General features: G+C 45.8%; 4 protein-coding genes across 9 annotated transcripts; 2 read left to right on the plus strand and 2 right to left on the minus strand.

Moving 5' to 3' along the window:
* Nucleotides 1-241: 241 nt before the first annotated feature.
* LOC108446364 lies at nt 242-2932 on the minus strand. 4 transcript variants are annotated; one of them, XM_017732794.1, is made up of 6 exons: nt 2855-2932; nt 1882-2044; nt 1229-1294; nt 1121-1143; nt 899-1014; nt 242-622 (listed from the first exon to the last, which is right to left on the minus strand). In XM_017732794.1, the coding sequence occupies exons 1-6, from the start codon at nt 2914-2916 to the stop codon at nt 483-485; spliced, it is 570 nt and encodes a 189-aa protein (XP_017588283.1). In that variant the 5' UTR covers nt 2917-2932; the 3' UTR covers nt 242-482. The 4 variants fall into 4 exon arrangements, 3 of the variants coding, with proteins under 3 accessions (XP_017588283.1, XP_017588281.1, XP_017588282.1); XM_017732792.1 differs by lacking the exon at nt 2855-2932 and adding an exon at nt 2255-2416 and having other exon boundaries at nt 1882-2157; XM_017732793.1 differs by lacking the exon at nt 2855-2932 and adding an exon at nt 2255-2416 and having other exon boundaries at nt 532-622; nt 891-1014; nt 1882-2157.
* LOC103614618 (E3 ubiquitin-protein ligase TRIM58) lies at nt 2646-4726 on the plus strand. Its single transcript, XM_008632572.2, has 3 exons — nt 2646-2727; nt 3765-3867; nt 4190-4726. The coding sequence occupies exons 2-3, from the start codon at nt 3792-3794 to the stop codon at nt 4696-4698; spliced, it is 585 nt and encodes a 194-aa protein (XP_008630794.1). The 5' UTR covers nt 2646-2727; nt 3765-3791; the 3' UTR covers nt 4699-4726.
* Nucleotides 4727-5325: 599 nt separating this feature from the next.
* Nucleotides 5326-11035, minus strand: LOC103614620 (C-type lectin domain family 2 member B). Of its 3 annotated transcripts, XM_017732795.1 has the most exons (8): nt 10959-11035; nt 9607-9655; nt 8833-8927; nt 7960-8081; nt 7440-7538; nt 6573-6745; nt 6116-6222; nt 5326-5657 (listed from the first exon to the last, which is right to left on the minus strand). In XM_017732795.1, the coding sequence occupies exons 4-8, from the start codon at nt 7979-7981 to the stop codon at nt 5444-5446; spliced, it is 615 nt and encodes a 204-aa protein (XP_017588284.1). In that variant the 5' UTR covers nt 7982-8081; nt 8833-8927; nt 9607-9655; nt 10959-11035; the 3' UTR covers nt 5326-5443. The 3 variants fall into 3 exon arrangements, with proteins under 3 accessions (XP_017588284.1, XP_008630796.2, XP_017588285.1); XM_008632574.2 differs by lacking the exon at nt 7960-8081; XM_017732796.1 differs by lacking the exons at nt 7440-7538; nt 7960-8081 and having other exon boundaries at nt 10959-11028.
* Nucleotides 11036-11224: 189 nt separating this feature from the next.
* Nucleotides 11225-14603, plus strand: LOC108446352 (killer cell lectin-like receptor subfamily G member 1). Its single transcript, XM_017732786.1, has 6 exons — nt 11225-11431; nt 12097-12195; nt 12513-12653; nt 13078-13232; nt 13457-13566; nt 13974-14603. Exons 1-6 carry the CDS (start codon nt 11362-11364, stop codon nt 14140-14142), a joined length of 744 nt encoding a protein of 247 aa, XP_017588275.1. The 5' UTR covers nt 11225-11361; the 3' UTR covers nt 14143-14603.
* The last annotated feature ends 459 nt before the right edge of the window (nt 14604-15062 follow it).

The following is a 15062-nucleotide window of genomic DNA, read 5'->3' on the forward strand; positions in this document are numbered from 1 at the left end:
ACGCCCGGGGCGGGGCCAGCCGCTTCCAGCGGCGGGGAGGAGCGGGGCGTGCTGTTCTCAATCAAGGCCGCATCGTTTAGGCCCCGGGACAGGTCCGCCACACCGTACCCAGGGACCCGGACGCGTGTATCCCGCTGCCCCCTCGCTCACCTGCTGCCTCCTTCCTGTCCCCGCGGAACCAAGAAATACCTTAAAATCTAGCCTATGCATACACACACGTGCGCAAAAGGAAAGTCGGGGGTGGTTTTGCTATTTTTTTTAATTAATTACCTACATGGTGAGCAGCAGCACAAGATTGGTCACTAAGTAAAGCAGCCGGGAGGGGAGCTGGATATAAAACTGTTTGTGTCCTAGGAATATGGGCAGCACCTAAGGCTCTGTTTGAGGATGCACAGGTGGCATTTTGCAGCGTCCAGCTACTGTGTCCATGTCCTGCATCTCCTGGCAATGACCCCCTGCTAGCAGCCAGCCAGCTCCTGGCCTCAACGGGGCTCTCTGACCTCATCCTGCTCCTCCTCCTCATTCCACCGCACACTTTTTCTCTCTGCCAAAAGTTGTGGGAGAGTAGTGCCAGTCTCCAGAGTCTTCTTCTCTATGTGGAGGCCCATGAGGGGATCCATGTCTGGGAGGAAGGAAGAAGGTGGGGAGTGAGTGGGTGCAGAGCCTGCTGCTGCTTTTCCAGTGGACAAGCTCTTCTGCCTCCTGAAATTCTTCTGACTTTTCCCCAGATAACTGAATTATCCCAAAATGCAACTGAGTTCCTCCCAAAATAACTCTGAATTCCTTCCCCCAATATATCTGAATTATCCCAAATACCTCTGCATTCCTCCCCAAAGCCTCCAAATTCTCCTAAAACACCTCTGAATTCTCCTAAAATGTCAGAATTCTACCTGAATACCTCTGAACCTCTCCAGGGCCTCCCACAGAGCATCACTTCGGCAGCAGCAGGAGCTCAGGCTCCTCTCCAGGTCCTTGGGGAGCCCCGAGGGGAGGTGGAGCCTCATTTCACTCCAACTGGGAAAAGAAACGACAGGGACAGATGTTATGCGACAGGTATATCAGCCAAGCCCCTCTCCGCAGTTGAGGTGACAGGGACATGAAGCAACCAGTTGCCACATACCTGTTTAGGATGTTCCCAGCATCCTAAAAGGAAAAAGGAAGAAAAAAGGGAGTTCAAGACCCCATAGGCAGCACTTTGAGAGAACTTTTGGGTAAGGAGGGCACTCACCGGGGGCAAGCACCTGGCCTCCAGCTGCCCAATGAGTCTGTAGAGTTGTGCAATCCCCTCGGCCACCTGCAATGATTTTTTGGCATGGGTGGCTGTGAGGCTGTCACCCAGCTCAGCCAGCCACCCCAGCACTGTGTGCTCCTGCTCCACCAGCAGCTGGCACAGCCACTCGAACTCAGCCTCAGTGATGAAGAACCGAGGGGACCCCCTGTACCAGGTAGTCCTGGTGTCTCTTCTCTTTTCTTCACTCTCCAGTCCAGAAACTCTGCCAACACCTTCCTTAGAGATTGCAGGTGAGACTGGATTTTCTCCTGAATACACCCAAAAAAAAAAAAAAAAAAACAAAAAAAACCCACAAAACCCCCCCCCCCCAAAAAAAAAAATTGAAGTGATCAGCCCAGACTGTTGATATAATCCTGCCTTCAAAATCTTAAATTGTTTGAGGGAGGAAAGCAAATAACCCTCCTAAAAAGTCCCCTCGCTGCCTTCCCTGGAAGGCAGGGATCAACTTGCTTTATGTTTCTCCCACAACTAGGAGCAGGCACTGGAGCTTTGCTTTCCCACAAACAAATTTAAATATTTTCACTTTGCACCTTTTTTTCAGCGGGAGGGAAAGGAGAAAGGCCTGATGGGTCATAGGAAGCTGATCTCACCTCACAGGTCTCGTCTGGTCCTCCAAAAATCTTCATGACCACAGCCCGTAGTGGCTCACCCATTGCCTCCTGAGGGGTTTTTGCCTCTTCAATACCAAGAGATGAAGCTCTGGCCGGAGCCAGCACAGGGGTTCTGTGCTGCTGCTGCGGCCATGCTGCCCTCCTGGTGGGGAGGAAGGGGTGCTGGAGGTTGGCAGTGGCGCAGGGTGAAGCTGCCTGCCCTTGAACCACCTCTGGGTTTTTCATGCTCTCAGTTCCTGGCACAACCTGGCCCAGCTGGAAAAGCAAATTTCATCACCCACAAGTAGTCCTTAAAGATATTTTATCTCCACAAGGTTGTCTTATTTCCAGGCGTTGCTGTCACATTCCTCACCTGGAAGCTGCTCCCAGCTTTGCCTTGTTCAGCTTCATCACATGTAAGGGGCCAGAGGCAGATTTGGGGAACTAGGGGGGCAAAATTTAACCAATTCCTCCCTTGTGGTGCCATGCAATAATTTTTTTTTTTTTTTGGCATGCCTTTGTTTTCCTCCCTTCCCTCCCCAGTGCCTGTGTTGAGAAAATAAATGGCCCTGAAAGGGGGGGAAAAGGGCAATCAGATGGTGCAATGGGTGTCCAAGCACGTCATGGCCCCATCTGCAGGCGAGAGATTGGAAGGCTCCTCCCTTTTTGGCTGATAAAGGCTGGCAAAGGGTGAGACAGGACTGAGCTTTGGCTGAGCCTGTGCCAGAGAGAGGAAGAAAAAAATCCCAAGAGGAAAAAAACCCAGTGGAGAAGCAGCCAGTGGAAGGAAACCATCTGGAGGGACCCCAAAACGGCACCAGCAACAGCAAGGAAAGCTCCAAGAAGGTTTGAGTGAGGGGGAAAATCCCAGTGCTCATAGGGGGGTTACATCACCCTGATGTCTGTAGGGGGGGGAAAGGGGATTTTGAACCCCCTCCCCATCCCAGGAACTCAAGAAGGGAAGTGGATTTACCCTTGCTTTGGTCTCAGGATCTTTGTTTCAGATTTAAAGGTGTTTTTGCCGTGGAGAGTCATGGTGATTAGTTGCTTCTCATCTACTTGTAACAATCCAGCTGGGGAATTTGGGTGAGAAACAGCATGGCTCCTGCTTTTATCTCCTTTTGGGTGATTTTCTCACCTTTTTCCCACTTCTACTCATCACCTTGCTGCTTTAATCTCCTTATCTGCAGATTCACTGAGGAAAACGCATGGAAAAGAAGCAACCTGTTTATTTTCAACTGTCACAGCATGCTTTATTCAATCGTTTTGGGGCATTATTACTCATTTCCAGGGTCCTTTAGCACAGGCAACCCCTTGTTTGCATGCAAAACCCCACACAGAGTTCCAGAGGATGAATTTGAAGACATTTGGTGACAGCTCTTATATCCCTCACACACATTTTCTCCAAGGTCAACAGCAAATTTCTTCACAGGATTTCTCTGGACATGAGAGGTGAATGTGGCTTATCTCAATTTAGGGACTTTCCTCACTCAAATAAACTTTGTCAGATTTGATTGATGAATGGTGGAGACAGAGATGGATTTAAGCTGGATAGATTCAGCCTTCAGCCAGCATGAGGAATGGAGATTTGGGGATATAATAATATCTACAATGGAGATGGGTTCATCCCAATGTGCTCCTCATGTTCCCTTCATAGTCATCAGGGAATTAATTGATTTAATCCATCTCCAAGGGTTTCCCATAAATGAACCAAGCTCTGTTGCAACTGTTGAAGAAAAAAAATGCTATTTTCTTGAAGTATTTTTATTAAATGTGGTGATTAAACCCATTTTTTGACATAGAAAGGAGCAGAAGCTGAGATGTGACTGTTTGAAGGATAATAATTAGATTTTATTCTTTCTTTCCTTTTCCTGTGCCTCCAGCCAAGAGGAGAGGACACTGTGGGTGCAATGGCTTTCTTCCTCAAACCACGGCCATGCACATGGGACCTTGCCCTGGACTACCACACCGCCAAACAGTTTGAAGGTAATCAGAGGTGGCCAGAGAGGAGCAAAGTACCAGTTCCTGGTGTTTTCTGGGCTGAGATGTTCAATGGAGTTGGAGATTCTCCAGCTCCACCTTCTGTCTCCCCAGGGCCTCCATCTCCAACCTCCATCTCTTTGCTCTCCCATGTCCATCCTCAACTGGATATCCTCCATCTCCAACTTCCACCTCTTCACTCTTACATCTTCAGCCTCACCCTTCCTCTCCCTTTCTCCTTGAAAAGTCATCAGGGAAGGCATTTTGGGGGTGTGTGTTTTCTGGGCTTAAATTCGGCTTCTGATTTGTTCTCTGGTTTGCTTTTCAGTGGATGTAACCCTGGACCCAGCCACAGTGGGTCCAGAGGTGATCCTCTCTGAGGACCTCAAAGAAGCTACATGGGGTAGACCTCAATGCCAGTGGCCTGAGGGTCCAGGCCGATTCGACACAGATCCGTGCATGCTGGGCAGCAAGGGCTTCACCTCGGGCCGTCACTACTGGGAGGTGGAGGCCAATGGGCGCTTCTGGACTGTGGGGGTGGCCTGTGAGTCAGTTCAGAGGAAAGGCCGGGTCCTCTTCAAGCCTAACACTGAGATCTGGGGCTTGCAGAAGTATGATGAGCTCTGCGTTGCCCTCACAGCTCCATCCAACACCTCTGTCCCACTCCTCGATGGGGAGATTGGGGTGTACCTGGACTACGAGGTGGGACAGGTCTCTTTCTATGCTGTCAGCAGCCACCAACGCATCTTCACTGTCCAGGCCTCCTTCAGTGGGGAGAGGGTCTTCCCCTACTTTTGTGTGCTTCTCTCAACCATTAAACTGTCCCCCAAGGGCTGATGCCCTGGAAGGACAAAAGCTGATTGCATCATGGTGATTGAAAATGCTCAGGTGCTCCTCAACTCTTTTTTTTCAAAATCTTGGAGTCACTTCTGGTCCTAACTCCATCCTAGATGTCTCTGTTTTGGGTTATGTCCAGGGGGTTTTGGGTCTGAGCTCAGCACGGCTCACATCAAGTTGTTAAGTTTGTCCAAAGTTCATTAACAGAAGCTGGGCTTCCCTGTGCTTGTTTTGAGCTGAAAACTTTGCTTTTGCTCCCAATTTCAGCCTCCTTTGAAGGTTTCTTTTTCTGAGCTCAGTGCCTATGATTGGGTGGGTTTCCAGCACAAATTAAAAATCTTAATTTTTGCAGGCTTTGCATTAATACCAGCCACCACCTCATTTTAAAACTGATTTTGTCATCACAAGGATGTGCTCACACCCACTTCTCCCACTCTTTTCCTCTGCTGTTCCCCTCGCTTGAGATTTATTTCCAAGTACTTAGCATGTAAATATACTCAGAATATAATAAATCTTTTCTTCTCTAAGAAGCAGAAGGCATCTTCATTTGACCCATCACCAAGTTGCCCCAAACCCAAAAAGAGCCCCCAAGGCTGCCCTGGCTCCCCCCTGCATTCCCAAGAACTATCCCACATGGGTCCCCAAAGGCTGTCTTGTCCCACCAACACCTTGTTGGTCCCCTGGAAATCCCAATAACCCCTTGCCCAGGGGGTTCAAAACCTCTTTGAGGTTTTCTTTCATGTCCCTAGGGTGCAGCAGATATCTGGGTGTGAGAAGGCCTCCCTGCAGCACCCAAGGAGCTGACACAGAGGTTTGGAGGCCGTCTCATCCTGTTGCCCTTGCCTGAGCTCTGCAGCTCATGTTTATTACAAATCCAGCTCCTCTCATTGCTGCAGTGGGAGGAGCTGAGCCCATTGTCATCCAGGTAAGCACAGAGCCCACCACCACGGATTTGAAACCTGGAAGGACAGAGGAGATAACCCCCCTCAGATGGGGCAGCAGGGAAAAGGAGAAAACTCATACATAGGCTTTCCTCAGCTTCAGTTCTCAGGCATCCTCATGGGTACCAACATGCCAAAATATCTCTATATATTTCTTTTATAGGAATAGAACTAATTCAACATCAATATGCCAAGACTGACACTGATTTATTTCTATTTCTAATATGAGACCCAAAGCTTTGCAAGAAAAAAACAAACAAAATAAAAAAATCTAAACTTAGGATTTTCTCACCAAATGCACCACTCCCACCTTTTAGGTCAAAGGAGAAAACAAAGATCAGTTCCATGCAAAGTTGCCCTTCCCAAACATTGTCCCATTGCTACCTCTAGATGTACCTCAAGTACAAGAAGAAATGCACAATTTGTGGCTGAGGAAACACCAACCAACAACATAATAATGAAAAACGTGGACTCACAGCTGAGATAGAAGTGAGTGGTTCACCCATTGCCACGGCTGCTCCTCATCCTCCCGCAAAAGACCAATCCAATGCTCTGAGATGCCTTTGTATCTCATGACAAAGCTCTGAAAAAGAGAAAAAGGAAAGATTTTTACCTTCTTCCAACTAAAAATCTCAATTTTACGAGTTGCTCATGCTGCTTTAGGGCTTCTTTGGAGCTTGAACATTTCAATCTGCTACCAAAAAGTGTCATCTAGAAACAAGGATTTATTCCTACAGTTCTTTCAGCAGCTGGCTTTGGTGAGGAATTTAAACAGACCTATGATGACACACCCCCAAGGGCTTTTCCACAGCTTCTCACCCCAGATCTTCCCCAGAAAGATCCTGGAAGTACAGTCAAAGAAACCGAAAGATTTCAAATACATTGGTTTGGGGTTTTTTTCCCCATGCTGAGCATGTCCTCTTGTCTCCTTACCAAGTCCTCCATGCTGTCCAGAATGGCCAAGGAAGCACCTAGGGCTGAGCAGTTGTCCTGGCTGGATGTCCAGTTCCCCTCAACCTCCGAAAAATAGTAGCATTTTCCTCTGTACCTGATCCAGTCGAAGGGACACTGGAAGCAGGGCTGGGCATGAGGCTGAAAAGCCTGCACTGTCATTAAAAATAGAAGAGCGTTAATGAGCATCACCTTCCCCTTGCCTCTCTGGGATGGGGAGATCATTCTCTACCCCATGGCTTCCAAAATTCTTGCATCTGCCTCAGCTGTGGGCAAAGAGAAAAATTAAGATACCAGGAGAAATCCTGTGAGAAAACAAGCTCAAAATCATGGCCCAGCTTGTGATGTTGGACAAGAAACATGGGTGCTGCACCTTCAAAGAAAGAAACAGGGTGTTAGACTTCAAAAAACCACATTTTAAAGAGAAATTTCAGAGTAGCCCTATCCCTAAACATGTCCTTGGGTGTTGCTCTCTGTGATTAATGCCAAAGTAGTGAAAATGACAGAAAAAAATTCTCTTATTCCTGCAGACTTCTTGACTTGGTGGGACTCATGCCAACACCTCCAGGCCCCTTCTTCTTTGAAAACAATACTTTTGTGTGACTGTACTCCTGAAATGGCTCTTCCTGTTGATTTTCTAAGGGTTTCTAGATAACATCAGCTCCTACACCAAGGGGATGGGTTTGATCTGCTGTAGAAAGGATGGTCTGAAACATCCGTCTCCCAGAGAGAACAAATTCTGGGGTGGGTTTTGTCTTCCCTGGGAACATGGACATAGATCTGTCACAAATGCAACGACCCAAAATATCTCAGAGACATTCCCTGTGAGACTAAAACCTTGACATTCACCTGCAAAAGTGATGGCTGTGATGAACAGAGCCGTGAAAAGCACTGCCAGCATCACCTGGCAGGCAACACGTGCCTCCGGCTTCATCTCCATGCTGTGACCTGCAGAAGAACAGACCTTCAGTGCCTCTGTGAGGGCTCCCAGGGCAGCAACATGCTACAGGTCATGCCAAGATGATGAAAGGTTGGTGTCATCCCAAAGCCAGTGGCCTTGGTGTCATTTTGGGTGAGAAATACCAAAAATTCTTCTCCATGTGGAATAAAATTTTTTTTTTTTTATTGATGGGAACTCTTTGGGGAGCAGGTTCCTCCCCAGCCCCAGATGCAAACTCCTGCAATGCACCATAATTTAAAATTTGCTTTAATTTCTGGGGTTTCCTCATTATTAAAGTTCAGTGGAGTTTTTTCCACCAAAACTAAGACACTTTGGGTCATGGTGCTTCCATCTCTGGATCCTCTGATCCAGAATATGCACTTTCCCCTTATCATGAGCAAAGAAAATTATGTTTCCTAAGGGTTTTACCTAAAAATCTTAGTGTTTTCATCCAGTGGGACTTGCCACATTTTTTGTTTAAGGTTTTCCCTTTTTGTCCCCATCACATGAACCAAATTTCATGGGAAAAACCCTCTTCTCCCCTTTTCTCCCTGGAAAAATATTAGAAAGTAAGTCAGAAGCCAAATATGCTGAATATTAAGAAAAAAGTTATATTAAAAAAATTTTAAACTCAACAAATGAAAAATCAACAAATAAATTTAAATTTGTTTTTTAAAAATCCATTTTAAAAAAGCCACAAATGTGCTAAACAAAAAAAAAAAACAAACCACATTCCTCAAAAACCTTAGTCCCCTGGTTGGGTAGAATAAGATGATGGAAAAGGCCCTAAAAGTCCCTTTTTTACCTTATTGTGTGCCAAGGGGATGATAGAGATGGGAGCAAAATCAGGAGAGCTGAAGCAGGGCAAAAGGGAAAGCTGATTTCTCCAGTGAAAGAAGACAATAATAAATACTTTCTGATCTCTCCAAATGAGATTTAAACACCAAATTTATTTCTAGGGCCTTTTACAGTTCAATTCTTAAAAAAATTTCTTTATTCTAATCCAGAATAAATCAGAAAATTGGAATATTCGTAGAGGAGAAAATACCTAAAAGAATCAGTTACTCAAGTGCCTCTGGAAGGGTTAATACTAAATTACAATAACCCATCATGTCTGAAATTAACCTGTTCAGAGCAAAAATTCTATCTGCTGAGTGACAAAAATTTTCCCTCAAGGGAAGTGTCAGAAAAAGCTTTTCCCCCCCGCCCAACGTTACTTCAGCTGGGTTTTATTCTCAAATTACAGAAGTATCAAAAAACCTCCAAACCCAGTGATTCTACAGTTCATTGCCCTGCAGTTACCTGTCCTCTTGCTCCTTTCCATGCCCAAAAATCCAGAATAAACCCTCATTTCCTCCATTTTTGGGGTTCCTCCAAAACAGGTGCTCTCGCCTCACCTGCCAAGCAAAGTTCCATCTCTCAGAGGTGTCATGAAGGCTGTCAGTCCCCAGTTAAAATTTTCTCACCATTTAAAATTTTCTCCCTGCACCATATTTAAACTTTGCTCCCCAGCTGAAGTTCTCTCACACAATTCAAATCTTGTCCCTGCAATTAGAATTTTCTTTCCCCCCAATTAGTTTTATCTCCCTAATGACACCTTTCTCCCCTCAGTTAAAATTTTCTCCCTGCAAGTTTTCTCCCTGCAACCAAACTTCCACCCCAAATTAGTTTTCTCCACCAATCAAAATCTTCCCCTATTAAAATCTCCTCAATTAACATTTTCTCCCTGCAATTAAAATTTTCTGCCATAATTAAAGTTTCCTTCTTGCAAACCTTTCTCCCCATGAAAGTTTTTTCCCCCGTTGATATCTCCTCACCTCAATTAATATTTTCTCCTCAAATAGTATCTTCTCTCCAAAATTAAGGTTTTCTTGCCTAAATTAAAGTTTTGGGGGTTTTTTTGGTTTGTTTTTTTTTTTCTCCTCCCACTTAAAATAATCTCCCCCTATTAAAATCTCCTCAATTAAAATCTTCTCCTGCAATTAAAAACTTCTCCCTGCAATTGAAATTCTCTCCTCCAGCCAAACCTTAAGACCACCTCCCCTTAGCCTTCAAGCTCATCCCAAACCCCATCACCTGTATCTGCTCTGTGGGAACAAGCCTGATGCCGAAGCACAACCTTCTCCTGTGAAGAGAAACAAAGTACTTTTTTTTAATTGTTTTGGTTTATTTTATACTTTTCTGAGGGATTTTCCTGTGCCTCCTCAAGGGCAATGCAGAAAGGGCTGCCTGCCGAGGGCCACCTGCCCACCCACTGAACCAGGGGTTCCCCTCCAGCTCCACCTGGCATCACTTCACCCTCTTTTCCAGTATTTCCGGATTTTTTTTCCTCAGCTAGGGAGATGGATTCTCCAAAAATGCTTTTTTTAGTGTGCAGCTGGGGAAAACACTGCTGGGGATTGCTCTGTTCCAGGAAGTAAGGGCACACCAGAACAGCCGTCAGGGATTCTACAAGGATGAAGTATAGTTCCCTTCAGCCCATTTTTTTACTATAAAAATATAAAAAAGTAAGTGTTCTTGGAATTAAGCTACCCAGCTGCAGGGGTTTACCCTAAAACCTAATTTATTTTGTGCATTTTGAGGGTTTTTTGTAATCCCTGGTCACACACCACTGGTGCAGCTGCTTTTGCAGAGGGCAGGAAGGCTGGCTGATAGCAGTTCACCACAAAAACCTTCTGTGACAAGGAAAAAAGGCTGCGGGTGGAAAACAAACTAAAAATAAACATGAGATATTAAAAATATAAAAATAAAAATTAAATAAACTCAAATTTAAAAATAATTTTTTTTAATTAATTAAAAATTTAAAAATAACTTTAAAATAAAATAATTCTGTGCTTTATTACTGGAACCTTTGGATCTTTGGGTTTATCCTCTTATTTACCTTATCTGGCTGCTAAGTATTGGGGCAAATTTCTGCTTTATTCCTTGCTTTTTTTTTGGGTGTCTGAGGAAAAAAACATCATTTTTACCTATATAAGAAGGTGTTGCTTTGGGACATTATGTTACTGGCTAAAACCTGGGATTAACGTCAAAAATAGCCTAAGAAAAGGGAGGGGAAACGGTTATCGTAGTCTGGAAATTGGTGGTCACTCCATGCAGTTGCCAATGAGTCCCAAACCTGAAGTAAACACAGGTCTAGATGATGTAAAAAGACACATCAGGAGTGGGAGGAAAAACAAAATAAAATAAAGTAACAAAATAAGCTAAAATTCATTAGCAGCCTGAAGGTAATCCAGATTCTCACATTTTCCTGGGCAGGAGCTGGGCAACCCCTGACCACATTGGATCTCTCTGCCCCAGGATAAAATAAAGGCCAAATATTGTGTCAAAACCAGCAGAATAAGTCATATGGAACAAAAGACATTTCAAGTCACTCCCAGCCCATATTTTGGGGAAGAAACACCAAATGTCACCTGTCTCCTCCTCACCTGATTACCTGCCTGTGGTCACACTGATCCAACTCCTGACATGCTTCAGCCTCACACTCGAAAACCTTATTTAAAAGATTTTTGAAATTATTATTTTTTAATCTTGTTTTCACAGATGTTTAGCACAGCCACAAACCCACAGATGTTTCTACACCTCCAGGTGTGCCACCTCTTCCTGGCTGCAGGACACACCTTCCCTCACCACCTCCGATTCACAAAGGAAGGCTGTAGAATACATATATTTATATACATATATATTTGCACAAACAAAAAAGCAGATAAAAGCCCCAGCCAACACCATTTCCTGGAGCCGGATGCAGACATGAGTGCATAGCTCACAAGGCAAGTGGTTGTCCACGGATGGTGTCACTTTTGGGCTGCTCCTGGGACCTTCTGAGTGACCATGGCTGGGGAAATTGTTTATGCTGATTTAAAGCATCTTGGCGATGTTTCTTCTGCTGAGAAGCATCGTGGTAAGTCCTATTTTGGGGGGGAAACGCTTGTTCCAAGTTTTGGGAAGATTTTCAGATGTTTACTTTTGGGTTTGCTTGCTTCTTCACCTCTGTGTTGAGGTTCCCATGACCATGGAGAACATCTTTGTGGGTTAAATGTCTTCTAAGGTGGAATCCTGGCTTGAAAAGAGGAGGAAAAAGAGAAAGGAAGGGAAGAGAGAGGGTGACAGACATCTGTTTTGCTTCCAAGATTCTTCACCTGGGGGGGCAAAATGGGTGCCAAGAAGCCCAACATGAGCCAACACAGCTGGATGGGAAGGAAAGCTCCTGAGATAGTGGCTAGAATCCTTGTGGAGATGAGGGCTGGAGAAACCTTTGTCTCACCAACACCCAGCTCTACCAGGAGCTCTAAATTAAGCCAATTTCAGAAGGTTTCCAATCCTTATTGGATCCCCATGGGCTCCATCACTGGGTGCCCAAGGGTGCTCCTGAGCCTCCTGCAGCCCATCCACCACCTGAGAAATACTGTAGACCTCATCAGTGGTGATTTACATTTTTGGAGGAAGCAAAGAAGCTGTAAACTTCTGCTCAAACTCACCAGTTTGACAGAGAGGCTTTTTTTTCCACCTCTAAACCCCCAGCTTTTTCATCTTTCATTTTTTTAAAGCAAATGTGGCCTCTTTCAGCACCTGCCTTGTGTCCATGGTGGCACGGGCTCCTCCTCATAGCCGGTGGGCTGGGGCAACTCATCCTGCTGGTCCTGGTGGTGCTGCTGAATGTGCGGGGTGAGTAGCCAGCTCTTATCTACATCTCACACCCCAGTGAGCAGCGGAGGAGGGGAAACTGGGATTCGTTTCAGCATTTTCAGCCTTTGGAGGGGACAAGGGGGTCCTGTGCAGATGCAACATCACCCACTATGAATAAACCCCTTCTGAGTAAACTTAGATTATACTCACAGCTATCATACAAGGGTGGAGGATACAAGCCATGTTTTTCAGGCTGGCTTAAGCAACTGTATGAGAAAATGAAACCCAGTTTTGTGGGCTTTGTGGTTTTTATCCCTAAATGGCTGCAGCGTCTCACTCTGGATTACTGCTCCAAGTTTTTCAGTGCTCCCTGCAGCCAGCAGTGACAAGCGTTCCACAGCTAGGCAGTGAGATCCAGGGAAGGAACCAGATGGAGCAGTGCATGTTTTCATCCCTGGTGCAGTATTTCTGCAAGCCCCGAGGTGACAGCCCCACAGGTAATCCCCCTTCCCACCTGTCTCTGCTGGGAGATGCTCAGGTGAGACTTTTGTGGGGGTCTTCTACTGCAAGGACAGAGACCCTTAGACCCTTGGGGTTGGCAAAGAGGAATGTTGCAAGGAAGAATCCTCTTTTCCATGCAATTTTTGCTGATCCCTCCCCCATGGAGCAGTGTCAGCCCTAGGGAGGAGGTTCCTCACCACTCTTCCTCCACCTCCACCGGCCAATAACATCCTTGAGGTCACTCAACCTCAGTAACCCTCCTTCTCTCCGGTGGCTGTAAAAACCGCATCAATGTAAAAAATTCAACAATGGGGAAAGAGCTGGGGTGCGGGATGGGGAATCCCTCAGTACCTTCAGCTGGTGGATGGGGAATAACCTGACAACCCTTCAGAGCCTCTCATGGCTTTCTCTCCTCTTCAGCCTGTGCTGGCTGCAAGCTGTGTCCCCAGGACTGGCAGCTCCACGGGGAGAGATGCTACTGGCTTTCTGAGGAATTGGGAAACTGGACTCGAGGCATGAAAAGCTGTGAAAACCAGGACTCCCAGCTGGTGGTGCTCCAGGACAAGAAAGAGAAGGTAAATAGGGAGAAGAAGGCTTGAAAAGGACATCAAAGTCCTGATTTTCAGGTGGGCAGGGAAGAAAAAAGTGCCTAGCAACAAGAGGGTTTGGGGAAGCATTGAACATATGGGGGACATTCATGTCTCATCAATTTGGGAGTCAGATTTACCCCATGAATTTGCTTGCCATGAAACCCTCCACAGAGAGATTTCGGGAGAAACTGGTCACCTCTATTTTCCAGGAGCACATCAAGACTATTGCAGGCAAAAGCCCACCACCGGTGTGGATTGGACTAAGGTCACATCAGAAGGCATGGAGATGGGTGGACAACACACCTTTCAACCCCAAAATGTGAGTGTACCCACAGTCTGTTGGTGTAAACAGCAGCTTTGCTCCATTTCATACCCAGTTCATGCCCTGACCCATCTCTCCAAGATGTTGGAGTTTATGCAATGGTCTCATATTCCCCCCAACAAAGCTCTATAGACCAAAAGTTGGGGAATTGTACCAGAGCACAGTAACCCCACAGCTCCCACCAGCCCCGTGGAATAACATGGCTTTTCTTGCTCCACACATGCTCCTCACAGATCTTACTGCAGGCACAGCAACTCTCCTCAAATCTGGTCACCCTCCAGCAAGAATCAATGCATGCACAGTCAGATGGTGCAGTAAAAGGGCAGGGAAACTCACCCCCACTTCTTCTTTTCTGCAAGACTTGGAGTCTCCTCTTCTTCAGCAATACAATTTTTGTTCTACAGGCTTGGCACCTCTCTGCAGGAGATGGGTGAAGGGTGCGGGACACTGAGAGCCAAGGACTTCGAAGTTTATAGATGTGATGCTGAACACAAGTGGGTTTGCAAAAAAAACCCTTTCCTACTCTGCTCTGTTACAGCAGGAGATGAGGAGAAAAGCAATGCCTCCATCTGACAAGCACCCACCGCAAAACGCCCATCCCACAAGACACTTGCTGCCATTATTTGGGGTGAAATAGCCCCATCCTCACTGTTACAGCTTTGTGGGAGATTAAAGGGTTTGCAAATCCTCTTTCCATGAGGATCAAGACCAGTTTTGGGGGCACAGATGAGCCCCTGAGCTGGAGAATCAGAAAGGTCTGTGCCTCAGGCACAGTGTTGATAGAGCTGTGGCATCAATAAAAGCTTATCAAACTGGTTTGCTTCAATTCATTGAAATAACATAGGCAAGAGCACAGATGGCACACCATGCAAAGTTCATATATAAACATTGCAAATTTCAACTCAAAACAGCTTTTGTGAGTGACAGATGTTACCCATATGCATCTCTCCAGGTACAGCTGAGAGTGTCAGCACACTGATGCAGGCAGCTGGGTTTTGCCCAAGTTTTGAGGATTTGGGGGGGTTTGTTTTTCTTCTGAGTTGTTTTGTTGTTGTTGTTTTGGGCTTATTTGTTGCACTTGTTTTAGAGAGGGTTTTTTTGTTGTTTTTGTTTGTTTGCTCATTTTTGAAGTTTTTTGGATGGCAGGTTGGGGTTTTATTTGGTGGGTTTTGTTGTTTTTACCAAATTCCCTCCCCACCCGTTTTATTGATCTCTTTCAAATGGTAGAGGAGGAGGGAGAGGGAGAGGGAGAGGAGAGAAGGTTCTGTGAGATTTGGTTGATACTCAAGGATCACCTTCTACAAGATCAAAAAGCTCCATCACAACAAGTAGGAAATGAAAGGCAGCTGGAGACTGGCACAAGTATGTTGCTCCTAATTGAACTCAAAAGGGAACACACAGGAGTGAAAGCAGGAGGAGTACAGAGTTGCTGTGATAGCACCAGGAAAGCCAGGAGTTGAATCTAGCAACATTTCTGCACGTGAAGGGGAACA

This window comes from Corvus brachyrhynchos, unplaced genomic scaffold, assembly GCF_000691975.1.
Source record: "Corvus brachyrhynchos isolate BGI_N302 unplaced genomic scaffold, ASM69197v1 scaffold194, whole genome shotgun sequence".
In the NCBI taxonomy this organism is placed as follows: domain Eukaryota; kingdom Metazoa; phylum Chordata; class Aves; order Passeriformes; family Corvidae; genus Corvus; species Corvus brachyrhynchos.